This window comes from Suncus etruscus, chromosome 13 (assembly GCF_024139225.1).
Source record: "Suncus etruscus isolate mSunEtr1 chromosome 13, mSunEtr1.pri.cur, whole genome shotgun sequence".
In the NCBI taxonomy this organism is placed as follows: Eukaryota; Metazoa; Chordata; class Mammalia; order Eulipotyphla; family Soricidae; genus Suncus; species Suncus etruscus.
This window is the reverse complement of record NC_064860.1, coordinates 30664236-30680900: the sequence shown is the minus strand read 5'-3', so window position 1 is coordinate 30680900 and position 16665 is coordinate 30664236. Positions and strand designations below refer to the sequence as shown.

The window sequence follows — 16665 nt, the reverse complement described above, 5'->3', positions numbered from 1 at the left end:
TGCAAGAACAAGTCCAACGATCCCCGTGACTTGGTTCAAACATAAGCATTAAACTGAGGGACTCTTTAACCAAAATTCCTTATTGTACAGTTCACAAAGAGAAGAAAAAATAAAAAGTAGGGAAAATAAAAATCTAACTTAAGACATGGACACAATTGTCACCATTTAAGGGGATATATAATAATAGTTATAGCGGTTGAGGGAATATATCTACAATATTCAAAGGAGATATGCACGTCCCTTTTATGTCATTAGAAATTGTCAGGAGGAGGGTGCTGAATCCTGGACACCACTTTGGTCTGTGATTTAGCCTTCTGGAGTCTGCAAAATGACTCCCCACAGTTCCATATCTAAAAATGCATTTGAGTGGGAACTAATCAGAAACCTAGTATGGTAGCAACCACAGTTACACAATGAAAGAAGGAAAAGGCGAAGAGGTCGGGGAGAGTAAACAAGAAGGAAAAGAGTACTGGTCTCTTCCCAGCCTGAGAGTCCATCCTCTCATTTTTATTTTGAATATATATGGTATGCCCCTGTGTGGTTTTTAAAATGGAGACCATTGAGAAAAAAATACCAGTGAATGTCTCGACATACACCAGTGCTGAATCGGCCTGCCCTCCACACCATGCGCCCCCCCCCCCCTTAGTGTAGGGAGAGAAAGGGGGAAAGCCTGAGGACCACTATAGAGTCCACCTGAGCCAGCAACCAGGGAAGGCTTGGAGACCAGGGGGGAAATAGGGGAATGGCTGGAGGCCTGCCAAGCCTCCCAGCACCCCACAAGCTACGGAGTAGGCCTCTGGCATGGGGTGTCCCCTAATCCCATACCTGGGAAGAGCTGGCCTCCAGGATCAAGGAACTGGAAGCCAGATATCTAAGGCATCTTTAAAAAGAAAACAACACAGTCCAAACAGGTGGAAACAGAGATAAACAAAGTGGACTACATTAAACTGAGAAGTTTCTGCACTTCAAAGGAAACAGTGACTAGAACACAAAGGCCACCATGAAATAGGAGAAACTATTCATCCATCATATTAGGGGCTAATATCTAAGATATACAAGGTACTGGCAGGACTTAACAACGAAAATAAAACATTAACCTGATCCAAAAATGGGGAGAATAAATGAACAGGCATTTTCTCAAAGAAGAAATACAGATGGCCAAAAAGCACATAAAAATGCTCCACATCACTAATTATTTGGGAGTTTCAAATCAAAACAACAAAATGGTATCATTTCAGGCTATAGACTGGCATACATCACAAAGAACAAGAACAATCTGGTGGCAGGGATGTGGAGAAAATTAAACTCTCACTCACTGCTGGTGGGAATGCAAGCTAGTCCAGCTTTTCTGGAAAACATAATGAATATTCCTCAAAACTCTGGAAATTGAGCTCCCATATGACCCAGCAATACTACTCCTAGGGATATACTCTAGGAACATAAAAACGCAATACAAAAATGCCCTCTGCATGTCTATGTTCATTGAAGCTCTATTTACAATAGCTATTTGTTGTATATGTACACAATGGAATATTATGTAGCTATTAGAAAATATGAAGTTATGAAAATTTCCTATTCATGGATGGATATGGAAACTTTTATTCTGAGTGAAATAAGCCAGGGTTAGATAGCCACAGAATAGTCTCACTCATCTGTGAAATTTAAGGAAAATAAAAGACTATATGGTAATAACACCCACAGATGATAGAGATAAGGACCAAAAGGACCAGTCCATCATATGAAGCTTACCACAAAGAGTGATGAATGCAGTTAGAGCACTAAATGCACTGCTAACTTTTATGACAATGATTGTGAGTGAGAGAAATAAAAAACCTGTCTCCAAGACAGGCAGTGGGTAGGGGAATAGAAAAATGGGGGGGGGGGGGGGGCATTGGTGGTGGGAAGGTTGCATTGGTAAAGAGAGGCTGTACATTTTATGACTGAAACCCAACTATGAATATGTTTGTAACCTTGCTTAAATAAATATATTACTATTTAAAAAATAAATTAGCTAGTTGTAGAGATGTAGTAAAAATTATCAAGGACAGTAAAAGTATTTAACCATTTAATATTGACTTGAATAATAATAGAAATCTTCAGACTAACCAGTAGAACTATAGACATTGATCAATATCTTCTTCTCTTTTTCCTATATTATAAATAATCTCCTAGAAACCAAGCAGTAGAATTTATCTTAGCATATTATTTTCATGAATTATATTACATTACATCAAATTGTATATAATCCATATTTTTTAAAATTATACATTGGCATATATTCATTAATCTTTCTCTGCTGTATTTAGATGTTGATAAATAATTATTTCAAGAATTCAAATATTTTTAAACAAATTAGCAAGTGTATACAATAATTTGCTTTTTGCCTTAAAGTGGAAAATGTATTGCTATCATGGGCTTTATTAAGGTGGTAAGATTAAAATAAAGTAGTTAAGAGAATTAGTTGAGAGCATCTACTGAAAGAATGGTTCAAGCAGAAGGAATATCTAAAGCACAAAATCTTACAGTGAGATCTTTTGTGAGAAACTGGTTTTATAATTTAACTAGAGGTCAGTTTAACTTGAACAAGTGGGAGGTTGGGGAGTGAATTAAAAATACAAAAATAACCTTCATACATGATGTTAGCTGGGGGTCTAGGTTGAATTTTTTGCAAGTGGCTACCCAGTTGTGCCAACACCACTGGTTGAAGAAGCTTTCTTTGTTCCATTTAGGATTTTTTGCTCCTTTATCAAAAATTAGGTGATTGTATGTCTGGGGAACATTCTCTGAGTATTCAAACTTATTCCACTGATCTGAAGGCCTGTCCTTATTCCAATACCATGCTGTTTTGATAACTATTGCTTTGTAGTAAAGTTTAAAGTTGGGGAAAGTAATTCCTCCCATATTCTTTTTTCCAATGACTGCTTTAGCTATTCGAGGGTGTTTATTGTTCCAAATGAATTTCAAAAGTGCCTGATTCACTTCTTTAAAGAATGTCATGGGTATCTTTAGGGGGATCTCATTAAATCTGTACAGTGCTTTGGGGAGTATTGCCATTTTAATGATGTTAATCCTGCCAATCCATGAGCAGGGTATGTGCTTCCATTTCCGCGTGTCCTCTCTTATTTCTTGGAGCAGAGTTTTATAGTTTTCTTTGTATAGGTCCTTCACATTTTTAGTCAAGTTGATTCCAAGATCATGTACGAAGGTTAAATCCAAATGGATTAAAGACCTCGATATCAGACCCAAAACCATAAGATATATAGAACAAGTAGGTAAAACACTCCAGGACATTGAGACTAAAGGCATCTTCAAGGAGGAAACTGCACTCTCCAAGCAAGTGAAAGCAGAAATTAACAGATGTGGAATATATTAAACTGAGAAGCTTCTGCACCTCAAAAGAAACAGTGCTCAGGATACAAGAGCCCCCCACTGAGTGGGAGAAACTATTCACCCAATACCCATCAGATAAGGGGCTAATCTCTAAAATATACAAGGCACCTACAGAAATTTACAAGAAAAAACATCTAATCCCATCAAAAAATGGGGAGAAGAAATGGACAGACACTTTGACAAAGAAGAAATACATATGGCCAAAAGACACATGAAAAAATGCTCCACATCACTAATCATCAGGGAGATGCAAATCAAAACAACTATGAGGTACCACCTCACACCCCAGAGATTGGCACATATCACAAAGAATGAGAACAAGCAGTGTTGGCGGGGATGTGGAGAGAAAGGAACTCTTATCCACTGCTGGTGGGAATGCCGTCTAGTTCAACCTTTATGGAAAGCAATATGGAGATTCCTCCAAAAACTGGAAATCGAGCTCCCATACAACCCAGCTATACCACTCCTAGGAACACAAAAATACAATACAAAAATCCCTTCCTTACACCTATATTCATTGCAGCACTATTTACCATAGCAAGACTCTGGAAACAGCCAAGATACCCTTCAACAGATGAATGGCTAAAGAAACTGTGGTACATATACACAATGGAATATTATGCAGCTGTCAGGAGAAATGAAGTCATGAAATTCTCCTATACATGGATGTACATGGAATCTATTATGCTGAGTGAAATAAGTCAGAGAGGGAGAGAAAAACGCAGAATGGTCTCACTCATCTATGGGTTTTAAGAAAAGTGAAAGACATTTTTACAATAATAATTTTCAGGCACAAAAGAGAAAAAAGCTGGAAGTTACAGCTCACCTCATGAAGCTCACCGCAATCAGGGATGAGTTTAGTTAAAGAAATAACTACGTTTTGAACTATCCTAATAATGAGAATGTATGAGGGAAATAGAAAGCCTGTCTAGAGTACAGGCAGGGGTTGGGTGAGGAGGAGGGAGATTTTGGACATTGGTGATGGGAATGTTACACTGGTGATGGGTGGTGTTCTTTACATGAATGAAACCCAAATACAATAATGTATGTAATAAAGTTGGTTAAATAATAAAAAATAAAAATAAAATAAAGTGCCAATTACATGCCATTTTAAGGATTTCAGTTTGTATTCTAATTGGAAGTCATAGTGTTGTTGATTTGGAAAGGTAACATGTTCATTACTGAAATTTCAGGATTATTCACTCTGACATTCTCATTGAAGATAGATTTTGGGATGAAAGAAAAAGGCAGAAACTAGGGGGAAAGATTCAGCTAACATACAGGATATATAATATTAATTTCAGATAAACAAGGAACTTAATTGTATTATTATATTCTGAAAATTCTTGTAGGCATTACTTTATATATAAAATATATTTTTTATTTTTTTTGGGTTTTTGGGCCACGCCCATTTGATGCTCAGAGGTTATTCCTGGCTAAGCACTCAGAAATTGCCCCTGGCTCGGGGGACCATATGGGATGCCAGGGGATCCAACCACAGTCCTTCCTTGGCTAGTGCTTGCAAGGCAGACACCTTACCTCTAGCACCACCTCTCTGGCCCCATATTTGTTATTTTTTTAAATACGGACTTAAGGGGCAGGAAAAAAAAATACAGACTTAAATGGCTATTTAGTATTTGCCAACTGAATAATAATGATTGTTAAGAAATAACTAAAAGATATATAAAGCTGGTCAGCAGGGTTAGAACACTAGTGCAGTAAGCAGTAGGCTATTTGCCTTGCACATGGCCGACCTAGTTTAATCCCTAGTATCCTATATGGTACTCCAAGTCTGCCAGGAGTAATTTCTGAGCACAGAGCCAGGAGAAATCCCTGAACACTACCATATGTGGCCCCAAATATCAATCAAACAAACAACCAAGAAAAAATGGTTATATTTTGATTATGTTTCTGAAGATAGTCCGCTTTTGATAAGTGGATATGAGAAAGGAGAGAAAGATATTTTGTCAAAGATGACTTAAAACTTTACTTTTATAACAAGAATGTATATTTTTATTTTATATTTCTAGAATTCAGTATTTTTGAACTAAAAAATTAAAAGGATAAAAGTTGATTTGAACTCTAAAAGCAAAGACTACAGGGGCCAGAGTGATTTTGCCTTGCCTTGCATTTGTCTTGCATGTGGCAGACTCAAGATAGACTTGGTTTGGTTTCAGTTTTAGGCATCCCATATGTTCCCTGGAGTCTGCTAGGAGCAATTTCTGAGCGCAGAGCCTGGAGTAACCCCTGAAGGCCGCCAGGTATGGCCTCAAAACAACAACAACAAAAAAAAAAAAAGAAGGAAGGAAGGAAGGAAGGAAGGAAGGAAGGAAGGAAGGAAGGAAGGAAGGAAGGAAGGAAGGAAGGAAGGAAGACGGACGGAAGGAAGGAAGGAAGGAAGGAAGGAAGGAAGGAAGGAAGGAAGGAAGGAAGGAAGGAAGAAGAGAGAAAGAAAGGAAGGAAGAAAGAAAGGAAGAAAGAAAGAAAGAAAGAAAGAAAGAAAGAAAGAAAGAAAGAAAGAAAGAAAGAAAGAAAGAAAGAAAGAAAGAAAGAAAAAGACGAAAGAAAGAAAGAAAGAAAAAGACGAAAGAAAGAAAGAAAGAAAGAAAGAAAGAAAGAAAGAAAGAAAGAAAGAAAGAAAGAAAGAAAGAAAGAAAGAAAGAAAGAAAGAAAGAAAGAAAGAAAGAAAGAAAAAGAAAGAAAGAAAGAAAGAAAAAGACGAAAGAAAGAAAGAAAGAAAAGAAAGAAAAAAGAAAGAAAGAAAGAAAGAAAAGAAAGAAAGAAAGAAAGAAAGAAAGAAAGAAAGAAAGAAAGAAAGAAAGAAAGAAAGAAAGAAAGAAAGAAAGAAAGAAAGAAAGAAAGAAAGAAAGAAAGAAAGAAAGAAAGAAAGAAAGAAAGAAAGAAAGAAAGAAAGAAAGAAAGAAAGAAAGAAAGAAAGAAAGAAAGAAAGAAAGAAAAAGGAAGAAAGAAGAGACTACAGGTGGAACAAATTTATAGGGAGAGGAAAGGAATTGGGGTTTGGGATATGTTGAACTTTAAAATTGGGTAACAAATTAGGAGGGTTTTTTATTATAAATAACATACTGACATCTGTGCAAGAAATATCATGTAGATACCTAGTAAAAAATATTTTCTTCTAAAATAAAAAGAAGTTGTAGACCTGATTAAACAACATATCCTTAAAAGAAAATATTAATTAAAAATGAGTTGGTGTATGTAAGCTAAAAGATTGACTTTTATTCTGTTCTCAGTACATGGTGTTTTATATATCTATGGGAAGTTTTCGTGTATTTCAGAAAGTAATTCTGAAGTTTACTTGTACATATATTTTTAAAATGTTGTGATATAACTTATAGTTTCTTTTTTTCCCCCTAGTGTTAAGACTAGACCAGTCCGGATGCCCCCAGGCTATCAAGCAGACCTTGTTATTCAGCTAGTTTGGGTAGATGGTGAACCTCCTCAACAGATTACAAGTCTTACTGTAAATTCAGCCTATGGAATGTAAGTAAATGTCCTTTCAAAATTGTGTAATTTTAATAACATATAAGACACATTTATATGCTTCTTTAAAAATACCTAAGTGAATTCCCAAGAGTGTAAAGAAACCTTTGTTTGGACTTCTATTAAACATGAATAACAGAGTTTTAAGTTAATTCTGTTTTTTTTTTTCTGTTTTTCTGGGGTTTGTTTGTTTGTTTTGTTTTGTTTTATTCCTGGATTGCACCAACTTGAGCTCAGGACTTACCTCTGGCTCTGCACATAGGAATTATTCCTAGTGCAACACAGGAGACCACATGGGGTGCCAGGATTTAAACCTTTAATTGGCTTGTGCAAGGCAAGTGCCTTATTTCTGAAAAGCATACCATCGCTTCAGCCCCAAGAAATTATATTTTTTTCTATATTCTTTTGTGGCTCTGGATTTTGTGTCATACTTCAAAAGGTCTTTCTCACTTGAATATAAGATTATATTTTTCTAAATTATTTTGTAATTAATAAATTTAAGTCTGTGCCCTATATGGAATTATTTAATTATATTGTATGAAATAGAAATTAAACTCTTCCTTTCCCATGAGGAAGAGTAGTATCAAAATAATTTTCTCAATATTTTATCTTTGTCTTATTAATTTCAAATCAAATTTTACTAATTATTTTTTATACATATTTTATTCTTTTTCTAAATATTTTTGTTTGTTCGGGAACAACCAAACCAACAGTTGGACTACCAGTGCTGCTCAGAGCTTATTCCTGGCTCTATATTTTCTTTTTTGATTTTGTCACCCGGTAACTCTCAAGAGTTACTCCTGACTATGTGCTCAGAAATCGCTCCTGGCTTGGGGGACCATATGGGACACCTGGGGATCGAACCGCGGTCCGTCCTGGGTCAGCGGTGTACAAGGCAAACACCCTACCATTGCAGCATCGCTCTGGCCCCATGGCTATATATTTTCAAGGTTCACTCCTAGTGAATTGGGATTGGGGGACCATATGGAATGCTGGAAATATAACCTGAAAGAGCCAAATAGAAGGCAAACACCCTATGCCTTTACTATATATATTATATTATATATTATATATAATATATTATATATTATATATATGTATACGCACATACATATCATACCTAAACTAAATTGGATGAGCTTAATGTTATTCCTTGAAGTCGTAAGAAGAAGTCATAGAGGAATATCTAAATAAAAAAGTCTTATGTAGAATATTTCATCTCTGGGAGTTCTTTTGTTGGTGGGGAGTGGTGGAAGAATAGAGATGCACATATATATCGGTAGTTTGATTCACAAGTGAAAAATATTGGGGTAGGAAAATTAACAAAATTGCCCAAAGATAGAGAAGGATAAATAGTTTTGGGACAATGTGTAGTCCCGTTATATGCTATATGTTATATGCTATAGTTAAGAATATATACAACCTCTAGACAAGTTGTTTTTATCCTCTGGTCTGCAAAACAGTGGAAAATACATGTGAAAAAGGTTGAAAACCACTTGGCAGTAACACTGGTTTATAACTGCCAGATTTGGACTACTATTTACACAGGTACTGGCTCTCAGGTAGAGAAAAACTGAAAGCCAAATCAAATAGCTAACATGGAATTTACTAAGTCAAGCCATCTTCAGGGATTCCTACCTGAAAGATTGACCTGGAAAAAGTTAAAGGATGCTCAAATTAAGAGGCCATAAAGGTGTATTTCCAAATATGGACAGTACAGAGTCTCTGAAGAATCTGCACCTGTACATTTTACTCATCCAAAGTCTATACATACATCAGGGGTCTCAAACTCGCAGCCCTGGGCCGCAAAGGGTCCTCCGTACATTTTGTGGCCCTGCCCTGGAGGAATCTTTTTTTTTTTGTTGTTTTGTTTTGTTTTATTTAGTTGTTTGGGTCACACCCCCAATGTTCAAGGCTTACTACTGACTTTGCACTCAAGGATCACCCCGACTTTGCCTCCTGCGGCCCCCAGGTAAATTGAGTTTGAAAAAGGAGAGATAAATTATGAAATTTATCAAAAATACTTAAATATTTAAATCATTAATATTGGTAATTGAGTTGAACAAAATTGCTATATTTCAAGTCAAGATTTTAAAAAAAATTTTTGGCTTCTGGTTTTTGGGACACACCTGGCAGCACTCAGGGGCTACTCTTGGCTCTGTGCTCAGAAATCACTCCTGGAAGGCTTGGAGGACCATATGAGATGCCAGAAATTGATTGAACCCATGGGTCAGGCGTGTGCAAGGCTACCTCTGTGCTATCTCTCCGCCCCTAAAATTGTATGTTTAAATACCCAAAATGTTAACTATAATTATAAAATTAAAATTTTCATTTATAAAAATCTTGTAGAAATGAATAAATAAAAGATTCAGTATTTCTATATATTACATATTACAAAATTTAAAATAAAGAACCTAAAAGATATAATGGAAATTTAATGGCAATGTAAAAAGTGTCACCTTTTTCACAAATTGATCTATAGTTTACCATAATACGATTACGAACTTAAGTATATTGTTCCCTTACAATTTAAGCCTAATACTACAATCTGTAGAGAAATGCAAAGAACCGTAATAGCTAAATCATTATTGAGTAATAAGATTTTATCTGCTAGAAAATAAACATTAAATGAAGCTTTACTAAATATATACTCAAAATAAGAACTACAATTACATAAAAATAATTATCTCATTTACAAAAAATTCTAGGAATAAATCTAGTGAAAGATTCAGGATTTCTATATTGCAGAATATAAAGTGCAGAATATAATGTTTTAAATATTATAATATATATTATAAGGAATGGTTCCATAGAATAAGATTGGTTCCATAGAATACTGGAGAAAATTATAGATTACTCCCCAATCCAATAAATAGCACAGACAAACTGAATAACTATAAGGGGATAGTGTAATTTTATTTAACTCCTATTACACAAAAGATTCTAAAATGTTTAGAATACTTCTATAATACTTGGACTATATTATAAGAGTACCCTCAAATATTAATAATAAAGAAAAATTAGAATTTTTTGTAAAAAATATACTGATAGTGAAATGACAGGATAGGTAACAGATAATGGATTAAACATATATTGGTGGCTGGAGTGATAGTATAGTAGGCAGGACACTTCTCTTGCTTGTGGCCAACCTAGGTTCAACCCTCAAAAACACATATAGTTCCCTGAGTCCTGCCTGGTTTGATTCTTGAGTGCAGAGTAAAGAGTAAGCCTCAAGCATTACCAGGTTGGCCCAAAACTTCACCAAATTAAAAAAAACTTAAATAAATATATGACAATGAACTCAGATCCTGGTATAAAAAGAATTGCAGGAATTATCAATAAGAAAAAGATAATTAAAAAAAAACTCCACAGAAAATGTTGAGGAAATTTAAACAAAAATCACAAGACTGGGGCCAGAGAGATAACATGGAAGTAAGGCATGTGCCTTGCATGCAGAAGGTTGGTGGTTTGAATCCCAGCATCCCTTACGGTCCCCCGAGCCTGCCAGGGGCGATTTCTGAGCATAGAGCCAGGAGTAACTCCTGAGCGCTACCGGGTGTGACCCAAAAACAAAAAAACAAAACAAAAAAATCACAAGGTTAATATTTAAATGATATATTTCAATGTATACCTATTACATATATTAGATATGTATGTATAATCCCACTACCAATGTTGGAAATGTTGCAAATACTGCAACACTTAGTGTTAGTAGTAACTAGTAGTAGCAATTTATTTATCAATTATAAGGAGATAATTTGGTATATTCAGTTTATATATTGTCTGCTTTTCTTCATTTTAGAATGCATATATATGCATACCTCGTAACACAAAATTTTCTAGATATTTAACCAATAATATACAAACATATATACAACAAAATAATAGCATTATTTATAATAGCAGTAATATATTTATAAATCTGCAAACTATAATCAAATATTTATCTGAGCAGGCTAAATAATAACTTGATTTATTGATCCAATTTAATTCTAATAAAATTGAGGAGAATATTTAAAAATAGAAATATTTAAATTTTGATTTAAAAATTTGAAAATGTTAAACTGTAATTTACATTTAATATATATACAAATTATACTGTATGTGCTATTTTGTACATACAGTAAGTTTACATATACAATATACAACAGCACATGTTCAATGAACTATATTTACATGCAACAAAATACATGAGAAAATTCAACATCAAACCAAACAAAATGGGCCCAGAGAGATTACTGCAAGTAAGGCACTAACTAGTCTTGACCTACCCCAGTTCAATCCCCAGCATGTCATACTCTCCCCAAGCCTTCCAGGAGTGATTCAAGAGAGCAGAGCCAGGAGTAATTCCTGATCACTGTTTTTACGCATGTTAAACTTTTCCTTATGGTAGAGTATAATTGGTCTTATAGTAAAAGTTGATTTTTGTTTTAAATAAATTTTTATGTGAATAGAATCTGTCTAACATATTTCACCTAGGTCTTTATTTTGTACAAACATCAGGATTTTAGTCTTTTTTTTAATGACAGTAATGTTCCATTTTGCATATATATATATATATATATATACATACATATAATCTTCATTCAAACTACATTTTTCCATGGGAAAACATTTTTTTATTGTTTTGTTTTATGCCACACCTGGCAGTGCTCAGGGGGTTACTCCTGGCTCTGAGCTCAGTCAGGATCACTTCTGCCAGGCTCGATAGACCATATGGGATGCCAGGGATTGAATCCTATTAGCTGTGCTATCACTCCAGCCCTGGAGGTACATTATCTCTTTAAAAAAAAAAAAGAGTGGGTTTTTATTTTTCAGGTAAATACCCAGAATGGAAATGATTGGATACATAATTCCAAATAACTCATTAAGGATTTTTATTGCATTTTCTAATAATAAAAGACTGTAAGCAACCTAAATTTATCAACAAAACTCTAGATAAATAAAGTACAAAAACTACTATGAAGCCATCCTTTAACTTAGCTTATTATGGAGTTAGAGAGATTGCACAGCAGGCAGGGCATTTTGCCTTGCAAGCAGACAGCACTTCTTTGATCCCTGGTAGCCTATATAATCCCTGAGCCTGTCAGGAGTAATTTCTGAGCTCTGAGCCAGGAATAACACCTAAGCACTACCAGATGTGCCCCCCAAACAAACAAACAAACAAAAAATAAACAAAAAATTAGCTTACTCTGACTTTACACAGAATACCAAATTATATGTAGCTTTTTGGGCCACACTCAGTGTACCCTGGCTCAGAAATCATTCCTGACTTGGGGGACCATATGGGATGGGAGGGATCGAACTGTGATCTGTCCTAGGTTAGTGCATGCAAGGCAAATGCCCTACCGCTTGTGCCACTGCTTCAGCCCCCAAATATAGGGGCTTAAGAGTGGGCGGGGTACTTGCATTGCATGCTGCTTACTCGTTGATACAGTTCTTGCCACCCCATATGGGTCAAAGGAGTTCTTTCAGAAGTGATTCCTAAGTGCATAGACAAGAGTAAACCCTATGAACCATTGGGTATAAGCTCTTCCCACCCCCAAAATAAAATAATTAATAAATCAAGGTTGAGAATTTGTTATGCTATGAAATTTTTCCCTGTAATATGGCACAAAATATAGAATTCACCTTTAAAATTTCCATAAAAATAATAAACAACCCAATCCAAAATAAATACAATAGAAACAAAAAAGATAGCTCAAACAGTTGGAGGGCAAGAATTGCATATTCAAGACTCTAAATTTGATCCCTTGCACCATATGTTCTGCCCTAAACCTCCTCAATCCCCAAATACCTCATTTAGCCACAAAACATTGTAACCTAAGAAACTCTGAATCACTTTCTAAGTATCAAACCGTCAGTCCCATACCAAATATTTATATGATATATTCAAAAATTATTTGAATAACTTCTAATATATGCATTATTTATCTAGGATATAAAGAAGCAATGGTGATAGTATTAATATATTGACCTAGAAAGAACTTATTACTACCTATAAAAGAGTAACTCAAAGACCAAAATATTACTAGAAAACTAGTAATTACTATTAACTTGAAAACAAAAAAAATAGTAGACTTTTAAAACTAACATCTTAAAAACTAGATAAGTAGTTGAGAAAAAGCAGAGAAAGAGAAAAAACATTCAAAAAATGAATTTTAGCAGTCTTTAACATATTGATGCCAGCACATACCAATGACTCACACTTAGATGTAGTTTAATTAATACAAATTGTATAGTAGACATGACTTTAAGTGCCTAAGTATTAGACTCAAAGGAGAAAAATATTAATGCAAGCACAATTTCTATAAGAAATATTTGGAAAGTACTGTCTAATATCATTGTTGACTTAAGAAAGAGAAAATTAAAGTGCATTAAAGATTAGTGTAATACTGAGGCATTATTTTCTGTTTTTTAAAAGTATAATTGCTTTATTTAAGCACCATGGCTACAAAATTGCTCCTAGTTGTGTTTCAGTCATAGAATGTACATCACCCTTCACCAGTGTTCCTTTCCTGCCACTAATGTCCTATTTCCCTCACACATCTTCACCCCACCCATCTCTGCAGTAGGCTTCTCTCTCATACTTACTCTTTCTCTTTCCTTTTATGACACAATGGTTTGCACTATTGTTAATGGAGGGGTGCCATGTATGTCACATTATTACTTTTCAGCATCCAGTTCTTGTACAGAGTGATCAGTTCCAACTATCATTGCCATTGTATTCCCTTCTCTACTCTAACTGCATTTACTGCTCTTTGTGACACGCTTCCTATCATGAACTAGTCCTCTGGACCCTTAATCTATTGTCTCAAATATTATTATCATAACTGCCTTTCATTTTTCTTATATTCCACAAATGAGTGAGAATATTCTATGTCTCTCTAACTCATTTCAATCAAATTAATAATGTCCTTCCATTTCCGCGTGTCCTCTCTTATTTCTTGGAGCAGAGTTTTATAGTTTCTTTGTATAGGTCCTTCACATTTTTAGTCAAGTTGATTCCAAGATATTTGAGTTTGTGTGGCACTATTGTGAATGGGGTTGTTTTCATAATGTCCATTTCTTCCTTATTACTATTGGTGTATAGAAAGGCCATTGATTTTTGTGTGTTAATTTTGTAGCCTGCCACCTTGCTATATGAGGCTATTGTTTCTAGAAGCTTTTTGGTAGAGTCTTCAGGGTTTTCTAAGTAGAGTATCATGTCATCTGCAAACAGTGAGAGCTTGACTTCTTCCTTTCATATCTGAATTCCCTTGATATCCTTTTCTTGCCTAATCGCTATAGCGAGTACTTCCAGTGCTATGTTGAATAGGAGTGGTGAGAGAGGACAGCCTTGTCTTGTGCCAGAATTTAGAGGAAAGGCTTTCAGTTTTTCTCCATTGAGGACAATATTTGCCACTGGCATATGGTAGATGGCCTTAACTATATTGAAAAAGGTTCCTTCCATTCCCATCTTGCTGAGAGTTTTGATCAAGAATGGGTGTTGGACCTTATCAAATGCTTTCTCTGCATTTACTGATATGATCATGTGGTTTTTATTTTTCTTGTTATTGATGTGTGTATTACATTGATAGATTTACGGATGTTAAACCATCCTTGCATTCCTGAGATGAAACCTACTTGATCATAGTGGATGATCTTCTTAATAGATTGGCAGGATTAACATCATCAAAATGGCAATACTCCCCAAGGCATTATACAGATTTAATGCTATCCCTCTAAAGATACCCATGACATTCTTCAAAGAAGTGGATCAGGCACTTTTGAAATTCGTTTGGAACAATAAACACCCTAGAATAGCTAAAGCAATCATTGGGAAAAATATATGGTAGGAATAACTTTCCCCAACTTTAAACTTTACTACAAAACAATAGTTATCAAAACAGCATGGTATTGGAATAAGGACAGGCCCTCAGATCAGTGGAATAGGCTTGAATATTCAGAAAATGTTCCCCAGACATACAATCACCTAATTTTTGATAAAGGAGCAGGAAATCCATAATGGAGCAGGGAAAGCCTCTTCAACAAGTGGTATTGGCACAACTGGATAGCCACTTGCAAAAAATTGAATTTAGACCTCCAGCTAACATCATGTACGAAGGTAAAATCCAAATGGATTAAAGACCTCAATATCAGACCCAAAACCATAAGATATATTGAACAACACATAGGCAAAACACTCCAGGACATTGAGACTACAGGCATCTTCAAGGAGGAAACTGCCCTCTCCAAGCAAGTGAAAGCAGAGATTAACAGATGGGAATATATTAACTGAGAAGCTTCTGCACCTCAAAGGAAATAGTGCCCAGGATACAAGAGCCACCCACTGAGTGGGAGAAACTATTCACCCAATACCCATCAGATAAGGGGCTAATCTCCAAAATATACAAGGCACTGACAGAACTTTACAAGAAAAAAAAAACATCTAATCCCATCAAAAAATGGGGAGAAGAAATGAACAGACACTTTGACAAAGAAGAAATACAAATGGCCAAAAGACACATGAAAAAATGCTCCACATCACTAATCATCAGGGAGATGCAAATCAAAACAACGATGAGATACCACCTCACACCCCAGAGAATGGCACACATCACAAAGAATGAGAACAAACAGTGTTGGCGGGGATGTGGAGAGAAGGGAACTCTTATCCACTGCTGGTGGGAATGCCGTCTAGTTCAACCTTTATGGAAAGCGATATGGAGATTCCTCCAAAAACTGGAACTCGAGCTCCCATACGATCCAGCTATACCACTCCTAGGAATATATCCTAGGAACATAAAAATAAAATACAAAAACCCCTTCCTTACACATATATTCATTGCAGCACTATTTACCATAGCAAGACTATGGAAACAACCAAGATGCCCTTCAACAGACGAATGGCTAAAGAAACTGTGGTACATATACACAATGGAATATTATGCAGCTGTCAGGAGAGATGAAGTCATGAAATTTTCCTATACATGGATGTACACGGAATCTATTATGCTGAGTGAAATAAGTCAGAGAGAGAGAAAAAAACGCAGAATGGTCTCACTCATCTATGGGTTTTAAGAAAAATGAAAGACATTCTTGCAATAATAATTTTCAGACACAAAAGAGAAAAGAGCTGGAAGTTCCAGCTCACCTCAGGAAGCTCACCACAAATAGTGATGAGTTTAGTTAGAGAAATAACTACATTTTGAACTGTCCTAATAATGAGAATGTATGAGGGAAATGGAGAGCCTCTTTAGAGTACAGGCGGGGGTTGGGTGGGGAGGAGGAAAACTTGGGACATTGGTTATGGGAATGTTGCACTGGTGATGGGGGGTGTTCTTTACATGACTGAAACCTAAACACAATCATGTATGTAATCAAGGTGTTTAAATTAAAAAAAAATTAATAATGTCCAAGTCTACCCATGTACAGGCATATTTCCTGACTTCATTTTTCCTAATGGCTGCATAGTATTTCATTGTGTGTGTGTGTGTGTGTGTGTGTGTGTGTGTGTGTGTGTGACATGTGACAGTTTCTTTAGACAATCATTTGTTGTCAGGCACCTGAGTTGTTTCCAATTTTGGGCTATTTTAAATAGTTCTGCAATGAATGAAGGAGTGCAGATGGCATTTTTGTAGTGTGTATTTGTGTTCCTGGGGTATATCCCTAGGAGTGTTTTTTGCTGGACTGTATGGACTAAATTTTCCGTTTGTTTGGTGTGGGTTTTTTTTCTTTATTGGTTTTTGGGCCACACCCAGTGAAGCTCAGGAGTTACTCCTGGCTATGCAC

The 16665-nt window shown here is 35.5% G+C and overlaps 1 protein-coding gene across 1 annotated transcript in view; it reads left to right on the top strand.

Moving 5' to 3' along the window:
- The window catches only part of STXBP5L (syntaxin binding protein 5L), a 323518-nt gene that overhangs the window by 211960 nt on the left and 94893 nt on the right, over positions 1–16665 (top strand). Inside the window, exon 18 of the mRNA XM_049785948.1 lies at positions 6766–6891. Coding sequence (XP_049641905.1) covers positions 6766–6891 — 126 coding nt within the window. The remainder of the gene's footprint in view (positions 1–6765; positions 6892–16665) is intronic.